This window comes from Cryptococcus neoformans, chromosome 12, assembly GCF_000149245.1.
Source record: "Cryptococcus neoformans var. grubii H99 chromosome 12, complete sequence".
Classification (NCBI taxonomy): domain Eukaryota; kingdom Fungi; phylum Basidiomycota; class Tremellomycetes; order Tremellales; family Cryptococcaceae; genus Cryptococcus; species Cryptococcus neoformans.
In genome coordinates, this window is record NC_026756.1 from 181,822 (window position 1) to 192,969 (window position 11,148).

Sequence of the window (11,148 nt, forward strand, 5' to 3'; positions counted from 1 at the left end):
CATCTTCGTTAAAAAAAGAAACCGTGTTTTAATCCTGTGCAGCTGCAAAGAGGAAACAGGCCTATCTTTGTCTGCAGTACCAGGGTTGCACATCACATGGTTGCTTGAGTATCTCTCATTCTCTCTTATCTTCGCTTCTAGGGCATTCATTCCATATTATACACCTCTCACAGCAACTCGAGTAATTCTTCGCCTTTTAACCGACCCGTCCTGAAGATTCGAACTGAACAAGACTCAAACGGGATAAACACCCAGGCATCTACTGATCGTTCGTTGACCCTTGGTCAGCTAACTCTAAGTATGCATTTCTAGGATCACTACGATCAACAGCTCAAATGATTTCATATGAACTAGTACTAAGTTCATTTTTCATAGGCTTTGGAGGCGATTATTGATGGCGAGAGAAACCTTTTTGACACATTACATGGCCGCAATACTAAGGAGCGAAACGGCACACAATGAATCACAGGGCAAGCAAAGAGCCCCTTTTTTTGATGAACCGCCTCTCTAATAGTGAATCCGGGCGGACCCTCATAGTCTCATTGCTGCGCATCGTAATGCAATTGTCAGGGACGTCACGCCGGTCAGCGTAAAAGCCCGACGCTCAATCGAAGAGGGTGGCGAGAAGGAAGGACGAGGACAGAATAGCCGAGGCCTGAAAGGGAACAGGAGCCGGACTAATGGCTGACCGATGCGACTTTTAGACGTTGGAAGGTCTGGAAGGTGGAAAGAGGCAACGGGACTGGGACAAGGTAAGAGAAGACAACAGTATTGATTTTCTGAGGAAAACTATGAAAACTATAAACTACGGTTTATATACTTTTCCTAGTTTTCCTTGCTTACTCATCTTTCTCATACTGCTGACTCATGTACTGGACGGGGCCCGAGGAGGTGGTGAGCATGCTGACCAGAGCATGTATAGATAGCTCGAAGGAGACGGGAAGGCAGAGAGATGGCTGGAAAGAAACCGAAGGGCGAAGAGAGATGTCGAGAACCCAAAGAGAATTTAGACGATCGGCCGCGGTCGTCGGAGGTGGAGGTACTTTGGTTCGGCGGCAGAGAGAGGTGGAGGTTTCGGGTATCACTTCTGCATAGCGTCGTGACAGCAATGCTCTCTCCTTTAGATTCATAATGCCAAATAGGTCCGTTGCCAACAAAACCATTCGACATTCGATAAGGGTTACAGTGTGACAAGCGGAACACACTTAAATTTACATTCATATAATACTACCGAACATTTCCGATCTTCCGCACTCCGTTTCTGCTTCTATTACGTTCCCTCCTGCCTTGCTTGCACACATGTGATCATGCTACGCATTCTCCTGATATTCTATCTCCCCCTTCTCAGTGTCTTTCTCTTCAGTGGACGCCAAAAGCTAATCAACGATAGTGTACTTGAACTGCCGAACTGGTACTCCATTTGCCGTAACAGTGGCATGATCAGCCGTATCCCAACATTTTGAAAAGGCCTGGCTCACCAAACAGCACGTCCAACTCTCTGAACATTCTATTTTTGGTCTCAGGAAGCCGGAACCATAGGTACACCAATGATATGAGACAACACCCCATCCAGAAGAAGCTGGACTTGGCACCCCAGTTCCACTCTGAGACGGAGTACAGAAGAGATAAGGTAGACTCCTCTGCCGAGGACAATGGTCTTTGCTTTGACACGGGTAGCCTGAACCTCTGCCGCAATCGTGTAGGTCGCGGGGAAGAGGGTCGCGTTGGTGGAAAAGTTGATAATGACCATTACAGCGCCAATTGCAAGTGTGGCTTTGGTCGAGTTGACAGTTCCAAGACTTCCAATGGTGACGTGCCAGACTACCAACAGGGCGACTCGTGCGATGTAAATGGACCTTCGACCGAAGTGATGCATAATGTACCAACACGCAGCAGTGCCCACGATGTAGCAGCATGTGATGCCGAGGTACATGTTGAAAGCGCCATCTTCAGTCATTCCGTCGGTCTGCAAGCTGGTCATTGATCATCAGTAGGGTTTGCAAAGTGCGCAGTATGAATCACACTTACTACTGCGTGGCGTAGTTGATGATGTTTTGGCCGGACCAGTACTGGATAATCCATTGCCATCATGACCTAAATTTGTGTAAGGGTTGATACGCTCCTTTAATGTGATGTAATGGGACACTTACAATTTCAATCCGACGCAGATTGGAACCTTTGAAACAGTCTAGGAAAGAAGCGCCTTGAGTTTCTGCTTTCTCCATTTCGATGGTATGCTTCATGAGGGCGATTTGTCGATCAACGAGCTGATCGGTGAGGTATTCGGATGGTGCAAGTCGCTTAGTAGTCGCTCGGGCGTCGTCTTCGCGGCCAACTTTGACAAGGTACCAAAGACCTACAATTCAATGAAACCCGTGAGCGATCGTATGGATTCAGGGGTGGCAATGCACTCACTTTCAGGAGCAAAACACGCAATGAGGAACAATGGTACTGGCCACACCCATTGAACCATGAAAGGGATCTCCAGCCCCACTGACTGTCCAGCTCGAGAGAGGCCCGAACCACTCCGGCAGAGAACAAAAGTTCAAAGCCCCAGCATATATTGACGAATGCGGTGAGGTAACGTCGCATGACAAGAGGGCAGATTTCGGCAGCGTAAGCGGTGGAGAGGGCTTCTACGGATGGTGAGGTGAGCATATAAAACCCATATCAGTGTATACACTTACGAAAGATACCCCATGGGATACCACATAGGACTCACCTCCAAAAAGGATGGGCAACGAAGTCGAAAACACTGGAAGGAAGATAGTCCCTATTATCACGGCCATGGCAGCCAAGTAAACTTTTTTGGAACCAAACTTGGGTTGTGCCAATCCGTTGATAGTTAGACCGATCATTGTCCGATCGAGGTCGCGTTGTTCAGCGCAGCTTGCCAATTGGCAGCGATATACTTCGTTCCATCCGCAGCGGTACTACCGAACTTGTTCAAGAAGGAAGCCTGACCTCAGAACGAGTTGATCTGAGTGAGGCTGTCAGCACACTTATAAAGTGGTCAAGCGATCATGACTCACGATGCCGGGATCATAGCTTTCCATTACAAGAGCAAGGGAAAGAGCCATGGACCACAAAGCAGCTTTGTAATAAAGTCGGAAGGTCTTTTTGAGGCCCAGCACTTACTCTGCAGCTGCTGCCGAGAGTGCACTCTGCACAAGCGTTTGGTCAGCATAGAAAGCCTGCTTGGCATGTTTGCCGGCAATACGGCTTGTCTTGTGCCGTGTGACATCATGAAGATAAGGACTTTGATAGACTATAGACCATGGTAAAAAGATCGGTTTTATGTTTTCTGCTGCCAGGATAAGATAGGGCAGATCGAGTGCTGCAGCGAAACGAAGTGGTAAAAATCACTGGTCATATGATGATTGTTCGGGATGCGATAAGTCAGGTCAGGTACCGCAGAGAAACGAATTGATAAAAAGCACTGGTGTTGAACTGCGGTCTCCAATCGGATGAGCGTCATATAGAGGGTCTGGCAACTTAATTTTTTGAATAAACAGCCCGAAACGCGAGAAAAGTTGCCGGCCAAGTCCTTGCGCTGCGCTGACAATTCCCGTTCATAAATCGGCGTCGTCAATATAACACACGGATATTCCCGTTCGTATCCATTTCATATCTCGGCATCACACATGTCTTCACAATCTTCCCGTTCGTCGTCTCATCATGGAACTATTGATTGTCAATACACGCCTACATATTCCCGTTCACCTGCCGTTCACATCATTTGTGCATTCTCCCCATTTTTTTGGGAAGACCTGTAGCGTCATGTGGTCATTTCAGCAGACATATTGCGTAGTAGTGTCCAAGGCTAAGGAAGACAGCTGATCGACTTGAAAGTCTCCGAGGCGGATTGAACGCTTGGGATGTTCTTTCATTTGCACCAGAAGAGTAAGCCGGTAGAGAGTCAAATCATATATTTTTTCCCGCACTTCCTCCCCCCCCCCCTTGCGCGCATTTGGCTTTCACAGCACATTTACAGCGACATGATTAGCGTGCGACTCACTGAGTATAAAATTCCTGAGGGGAAGGATGAGGACAAGGTCAGATTTGACCTTGCTGAACTGGGCAACTTATCAGACTGGTCCGGTTGGGCGTTTTACCGCATTGCGTGAGTGTTTACGAACCATTCAGAAGGTTACCTGACCGTAATGCACAGACCCACTTGGATCGAAGCCCGACCGCTTGACAACGTCAGTCTGCTGTCTAATCAACTGACAACTCATCTGCTGCTCGTAAAGCGTAAATCTCAGCCCGATCATATTGCTTGCATTTATCCTATTTCATCGTTCTCCGCCCTCAGTAACGTCATAAACGATAATGGCGATATCAAAGTGCAGCTCAGACGAGCAAAGGGAAATAGTGATGCGAAAGCAGCTGTTGTTATTGGGACGGCGTCAGACACTAGCCAGTTGAATGCTTTGATTGGAGATGTGGTGCGAACAGCAAGAGGTTGGCTCCTTGACGTACCAGCAAAAGAAGTTGTCGATTTCAAGCCTTTTCCTTCTGGCGGACCGCTCGATAGCGTAGGCTTCTGTACCTGGAGCAGTCTAGGAGAAGGTGAATGACATAACCCAGGTGTACAGCTAATCCTTTGGATAGATATTCGTCCTGATAGAGAAAACATGTCAGGGTTATTTAATGCCCTTATGGATCACAATCTGCCTATCCAATCGTTCATCCTTGACGACGGCTGGCTCAACCAAAAAACGTATGAGAAAGGTGATTCCTCTCCTTTCCTATCCACGACAGGGCCCGAGGAGGAGCGAGGGACATGGCAGTTGAGAGGATTGTACGATTTTGACGCTTGGTCCGGGTTGGGCCATGATGGGATCAAAATGATAGTGGACGAAGCGAAAACTCGTTTCAGTAAGATTGACGGCGTTAAAGACACCATTCAAGTGGGAGTCTGGATGTCGTGAGTAATGGAACCTCAGATGTCGAACATATGTCTGATATATTTCTCTAGTCTTGTCGGAGGATACTGGGACAGTATCTCACCAGACTCTCCCCTCATTGCCAAGTACAAGTGTCAACCATACCCGGCCTCGCGTGCTCGTCTTCCTGGTATACCTAACGAGCCTTTCGCCGTGGGCTTCTTGCCCGGTGGTGAGGGAACCTACTGGCTTCCACCTCCTTCAGAGTCACTCAAGTTCTGGCGCGATTGGTTCAACTACCTAAAGTCTCAAGGTGTGGATTTCCTCAAAGTGGACAACCAGGGCAGTATGAGTCTTGTGGACGGGACAGAAGGTGTCGAATGTCAGCATGCTCTCTGGGAGAATATGGTCAAGGCTTCAGATGAAGTGTTCGGGAAGGGTAAAGTGATCCATTGCATGTCGCACCATGAAAGTATCTGGGGTGGCATACAAGGGCTGGGAATTGTGACCGAAGGCGAAAAATTTGTCTGGCGGTGAGTACGAATACCTTATAGTCGCAATACCATCTGTCGCTGACTAGCAATTTAACCGCAGGAATTCCGATGATTTCGGTCTGGGACACAAAAAGGCGAACGCGCACCAACAACACATCTTCACCAATTTATCAAACTCTCTTCTCACTTCACATCTCGCTATGGTCCTAGATGCCGATATGTTCATGAGCGCGGAGCAAGATCCCGTCCCGCACGCCTTTCTTCGAGCACTTTACCCGGGACCTTTGCTCCTGAGCGACCGACCTGGCATACATGACTCCCGTCTGTTAGGAAGAATGATTTCCAAGGACAAAACTGGCATCGCGCGGGTGATTAAGACACAGCATCCTGCGGTTCCTTTGAGTCACCGAGCTCTCGATATCGATGTGATTGGTAAAGGCGAGGGTTCTGGTCTCTACGCTGCCGCTCCTACTGGGGCAGGAGTCATTCTGGGTGTTTGGAATGTTCGAGAGGATAACGACAACGGTCGAGTCGTCGACAAATTGACTTTCACGGATGTCAAATACTCTTTAAACGGAAAGGATATGTCATCACCATGGCTTATTGTGGAAAGTGACTTGGAAAAGGGGGGCATCAGCCGAGCTGGACTCCTATCCTCGTCGGACGAAGTTATCACCGACATTGTCCTTCAACGAATGAAAGCGGCGAGTTTCTGGCTAACTCCCCTGAGGTCTGCAAACAAGGTAGGGGTTGCTGTGCTCGGCTTGACCAAACATTTCGCCGGTCTAATGGCGGTGACCGATGTCCAAAGTAACGACAGTGAGTTCGCAAATTAATCTTCGAGTAAAGAGTAGCCGCTGAAAGATGCCTTAGCGCGAGTGACTGCTCAGGTCAACGGAGAAGGTGCATTCGGATTTGTCGTCGTCTCGCCCGAGCGACCAATGTACACCATCCACGTGGATGACCAAGTACAGGAAGCCACACTCGCCTTAACTCCAAGTTTCCACGGCGTCGATACGGTATGGTTGATAGAAACCGAAATACGGGCAAATGGAACCAGAGGAGACGGATGGACGGTTGCGATAGATATCTTAGGCTGATCGTAGCACCAATAATGAATGCAAGAGTAATACATCGATTATAAACCTCTCCGAGGAAGCAAGGCCATGACACAATGGACGATCGAAAATCGGGAATGGAAGTGAGTCCGATTTATCCATGAGGATTCATGAACAAACAACTGCAATTTTGGTTTTCATCAACACAGTCTGGATGATCCTGTGATCCTCCTTTTTCCCAATTGTGTAGTTGCTGCTTCTTCTGATCCCAAACGAGCGCATATTACTGATCTGAGAGCTTGGATGAAGATGACTACATGGCTTGAACTGGGCGACTGAGATCCTCAGAGGTCGTAGCGTCCATTCTGATCATGTTAATAAGGTGCATTTCCTGTACAGCTCTTCCTTGTTGCCATAGGTGCCGAACAGTTTCGCGATACGTTGAACATGTGCGGGCGATATCCCAATCAAGGCGCTATCGGCTAAACTCACCCCGACGAGTGCGACAAGGCCAGTTCAACCGGCTTAACCCACATTTATATCTGCTAAGTCTCAAGGGCAGCCGGTATAATTCCGCTTCTACGGTCGAACACAGTCCAGCGCCAACACCGCGAGGGATTGAAGGCAAGAAGAGATGATAAGCTATACACCTCGATCGAAAAGCCACAGTTAACTTACCAGAAAAAAGCAAAATCTCTTGCTTCTTTGCCGGGCCCAACAATGCTATGGCGCTCTGAGACCACATAAAGCTGAATCCATCTGTAGCGAGACAGAAAGCAACAGAGATAACTGCAATGACAGGAATCCCAACGCCACCATCGACTCCCCACCATACAGTGAGAACGAATAAAAAGGCACTCTAGCATTGAAGCGGAGCGGAGGGCCATCGTTGAGGCGGGTTTCATCCCCTAAGTAGCAGCAACATGAGCGATATAACACAGCACCGCACTTCAAGGAGTAAGATAAAACTAGCTTACATCTGTCAGCTATCCCCAAAGCAGTTGCGCTACGATGCAGCTGACGTTAAAAGCAGCGAGGAAATCTGCACCCGATGTCTTCACACATATTTTGACATCACTGTGACCTCTAAATGAATGATTTACATAACGAGTCACTAATAGAACTCTTTCATCCATTGTGCGAGTTACACACGGTTTGGGCGCGCATGACCCGGAGGTGATAATGCACCCATAACTGGCCATTAGTTCCGCATCAAGTTGACAGATGACTCTTTCGATAACAGGTACCAGGCAGTTCAAGCCCTGTTAACATGCAGTCAGGGTCACCGATTTTGTCCGAATACTATCGATCGGATGTTATAGGTAGTGTGAGTTATGGAGGAAAATATCACTGGGAAGTGATCTGGCCACGAGAGCGAATACCTACTAGTCTGGGTCTGAGATGTGACACACGCACAACATATATCTGTTTGCCTAAATTCACCGGATACATGATTAAAACGATGAACCGCATGACAATCTTCGTCACATCACACAATATTATCCTTTATTGACCTGGTGGTCCAGCAAAAGTCACTTTCCCTCCTGTTACAGCTTCACTAACTTCATCTGTACTTTCCAACACCCAAGTTGCACCTTCATCACTACACAACCATTCTCCACCTTCCAATTCATTAGGTACTCCTTCTTCCAATCCAGCCTTTTTCAACCCGAAAACGTGGCTTGTAACTTGAGGACCAACACCTCGTTGTGCTCGAAGACATGTTATTGCGACGATGGATGTTAAAATACGGCCGATTCTGGGAGAAGGAAGACTAGGAGGATCGGCGAGTAGAGCACCATAATGTGAGTTGAGAATATGTACGGGGAGATCAGGATGGGAAGCAGCGAGTTTGGCGAGGAGTTTTTCGTGATGAGGTGTGTAGATGGCATCCCATAATGATCGGCTGCGGGAGGTAATCTCAGTTACGTTGGATGGGTCAGGTTGGCTAAAAGATGCACGGGTCAGTGACCTGTCATCGACGGCGAAAGATACAGTGGTTAGGGACATGTAAGTTGAATAAGCGGTTGTTTAAAAAGGCTTAGTCAAGCTGCAGCGAGCTAAAGCCGAGCTCGACACAGAAGAAGGATGGAGTGCGGGTGTGAAATGACCAACATATGAGATAACATGATAAATGGCTCACCGATACGCCTGCGTAGTCAAAGTCTGTTTCACATTATCTGGCAGATGGGCTCTCAAAGCCCCAAGTCCATTGATAGTACGCGGGATCTATAATTGATCAGCTTAAAGTCATATCACAACTTTATCAATACTCACCCCGTTGAAAGAGATACATTTCAGCCCGACCTCCCTCATTATCCCAGCATCTTCCTTACTCCTCCCTGCGTAATCCCATAATTGACAGACAGCTTCAGGCGAGTTGACAGTGAGCAAAGCAGCGGTACCAAGGGTTAACCAAGCATGTCGAGATAAGCTGGAAGGAGCTTTCGATCGGATTGTGTCGAATAGTTTTGAAGTGATTGCTGGTGATGGAGCCGGAATTCCCGAGGGTAACGCGCTGGATAAGTTGAGAACGGATTTCAAAGAAGGTGATAGTTTGATAGAAGCGGCGGCCACCTTGTAGGCCTGTGATGATGGATACATTGTGGATGATGTGGAGGAAGATTTATGTGGGAGAAGAGAAATTACACTATTCAAATTATAAAACCATGCAAGTTATGCGATCACGTATCCACTTAGCCGATATCGGCATTCTATAACGTAACGAACTCCGCCGGATCCAATCCACCGACTGAACGACCAATTGTGCGTGCAACAACCATGCAACTGATAAAAATGGATAATATCATTTCAGTGCATGCTGCTGTTGAATGAATTCCTCGTCGGTTCATGTTTTTGCGAGCGCCATGTTGGTTTATATTCTACTGCACGCAGATTCACCGTCCTAAAGGATGTATGGTAAGTCCTCCAAACATCTACTTTTTCCCTCTTCTTTGTCTTTTTTCTCGCTTACAACCCTCAGTGCACCTTCAATGGCTAATAGAGACAGCCTCCTGTCCATCTCCTCGTCCATCACCTACCCCTCCACCTTGTCGAGTCTGTCCATGTCCGCCTTAGGCCTCACAGACTCGCCTATTCGTGGCAGATCCAAAGGTCCTTCCCCGAGTCCTTCTACACCGCCAAGTCCGAGTCGACACCCAGCCATTCGAGCTTCAGCTTCGAAATCCTCTCTCAGACAGGAAGTTACCACCAATTCCGCCGCACGCATAGTAGCCCAACAACATTCTGCAGAGTTGGCTCGTATGCCTCGTCAGCGGGTTTCACAAGTTAATGTGAAGGAGAATGTAGCTTTTGGTCAGACTCCCAAACCACCTAGACCGGCCAAATCACCATCTAGCCGGCCTCCTGCAGTTAAATCTGCATCTGCACCGCAAGTTGGTCAGCATCCAGCCCAAAGGAAAAGCATCCAAGCCACGACACGGACGAATCTTGTCACTAGGAAAGCTGTGCCATCACCGGCTGACACGGAGACCACTCTAGCTGACGAATGGGAAGCCGAGCTGGTCAAAGATGCTCAAAAACTTAATTTTGGTCCTTCGGCCCGAAAGCCTGAGGCTGGCAGAGAAATTATTGAGCAAAGACACAATGATGGTGAGTGGGAAAGTTTTGGACAGGAAAAGTCCAATGCCAGAGAGGAAGAGGATAGGCGCCGACGAGAGCCAGGAAGAGAAGTTGGTGAGGACTTGTCGACGTTATTAATAATCTATCTTTAATCTGACAGCAGCAGCCTTCCCCCCTAGTATGCCCCGTACTCCAATCCGAGCTGTAACAGCTGGCGTTACGTCTGTTCATATAGGTGTCCGTCCTCGGCTTCATCCTTCACGTGCCTCGGAATCTATGATGCGTAATCAGCCCGACGTCAGCGTTCCAAACCCACTGTTTTCTCCAGTCACTGCCAATCCCGAGCTATCTGGAGAAGCATCTCGTCCTTCTTACACGACCCAACATACCCCAGACTTGCTCAGAAAGGCACAAAAGGAGTATGACGATTGGTTTGCTAGGAAAGCAGAGAGGGAAGGGGATATGGAATCAGGTGGAATGAGGAATTGGGAGCCTAAAGAACGAGCCGTTGCACGGCCTTTCGGCTTCTCGCGTCAGTCTGCCAATAGTTTGCATACGGCGTCGTCTCTTGAATCCTCGCCTACCGAGGTGGCATCTTGGGCTTATGGATATCCCATTGGGCAGTCTCAAACCGGCATGTCTGAACAGACTGCGCCATCTCAGTCGGAAGACCCACAAGCGGCAATTAATATTGCTCAACGACAAGCAATGATACCTTATGGCCATGAAGCCTTCTATGCTCATCCGGCGTATTGGGACCCTTCATATTGGTGGAACATGTACGAGGACCCAAATGTCATATCTGTACATGCTGCGAACTCCACAACGTGAGTGGTTAATGCTTACAGGATGGCACTAAACAGACGCAGTCAAGATCCAAAGGCTACGAACCAAGTGGACATGCCGAAGGAGGGAGAGATGACTCCTGAGGAGCAACAAGCGTACGAATTGTGAGTCAAAGGTCCCTTTCGTCGATCTGCTTTATACAAAGGACGTCTATAGATCCTTGTGCCCCCGCATCCGTCCATTGTCCTACAGAATATGTGACAGGAATATAGTTTAAATTCCTATTCATTCCGCTGCGATGAAACCCATCCCATTTTCTGTACACCAAACCATCTAGTT

General features: G+C 48.2%; 4 protein-coding genes and 3 non-coding genes; 3 read left to right on the forward strand and 4 right to left on the reverse strand.

Moving 5' to 3' along the window:
• Positions 1-271: 271 nt before the first annotated feature.
• On the reverse strand, positions 272-757 carry CNAG_13056. XR_001046350.1 has 1 exon: positions 272-757. It is a non-coding gene; the product is annotated as a hypothetical RNA (non-coding RNA).
• A 572-nt stretch (positions 758-1,329) lies between these two features.
• On the forward strand, positions 1,330-3,478 carry CNAG_13057. XR_001046351.1 has 6 exons: positions 1,330-1,699; positions 1,756-2,104; positions 2,169-2,232; positions 2,306-2,375; positions 2,425-2,650; positions 2,716-3,478. It is a non-coding gene; the product is annotated as a hypothetical RNA (non-coding RNA).
• CNAG_07897 (MFS transporter, SP family, general alpha glucoside:H symporter) lies at positions 1,520-3,205 on the reverse strand (the record flags this gene model as incomplete). The annotated part of the gene is made up of 8 exons (XM_012197857.1): positions 1,520-1,973; positions 2,029-2,069; positions 2,151-2,356; positions 2,416-2,451; positions 2,499-2,636; positions 2,723-2,933; positions 3,033-3,094; positions 3,139-3,205. 8 exons carry the CDS (start codon positions 3,203-3,205, stop codon positions 1,520-1,522), a joined length of 1,215 nt encoding a protein of 404 aa, XP_012053247.1.
• A 123-nt stretch (positions 3,479-3,601) lies between the features above and the next one.
• Positions 3,602-6,525, forward strand: CNAG_06055 (hypothetical protein). XM_012197591.1 has 6 exons: positions 3,602-4,123; positions 4,172-4,572; positions 4,615-4,930; positions 4,982-5,422; positions 5,484-6,202; positions 6,257-6,525. Exons 1-6 carry the CDS (start codon positions 3,879-3,881, stop codon positions 6,481-6,483), a joined length of 2,349 nt encoding a protein of 782 aa, XP_012052981.1. The 5' UTR covers positions 3,602-3,878; the 3' UTR covers positions 6,484-6,525.
• Positions 6,526-7,663: 1,138 nt separating this feature from the next.
• On the reverse strand, positions 7,664-9,091 carry CNAG_06056 (hypothetical protein). XM_012197592.1 has 4 exons: positions 8,719-9,091; positions 8,585-8,670; positions 7,828-8,389; positions 7,664-7,743 (listed from the first exon to the last, which is right to left on the reverse strand). Exons 1-3 carry the CDS (start codon positions 9,043-9,045, stop codon positions 7,948-7,950), a joined length of 855 nt encoding a protein of 284 aa, XP_012052982.1. The 5' UTR covers positions 9,046-9,091; the 3' UTR covers positions 7,664-7,743; positions 7,828-7,947.
• A 108-nt stretch (positions 9,092-9,199) lies between these two features.
• On the reverse strand, positions 9,200-10,486 carry CNAG_13058. Its single transcript, XR_001046352.1, has one exon. It is a non-coding gene; the product is annotated as a hypothetical RNA (non-coding RNA).
• On the forward strand, positions 9,251-11,127 carry CNAG_07898 (hypothetical protein). XM_012197593.1 has 4 exons: positions 9,251-9,360; positions 9,425-10,137; positions 10,190-10,850; positions 10,893-11,127. Exons 2-4 carry the CDS (start codon positions 9,435-9,437, stop codon positions 10,975-10,977), a joined length of 1,449 nt encoding a protein of 482 aa, XP_012052983.1. The 5' UTR covers positions 9,251-9,360; positions 9,425-9,434; the 3' UTR covers positions 10,978-11,127.
• Positions 11,128-11,148: the final 21 nt, after the last annotated feature.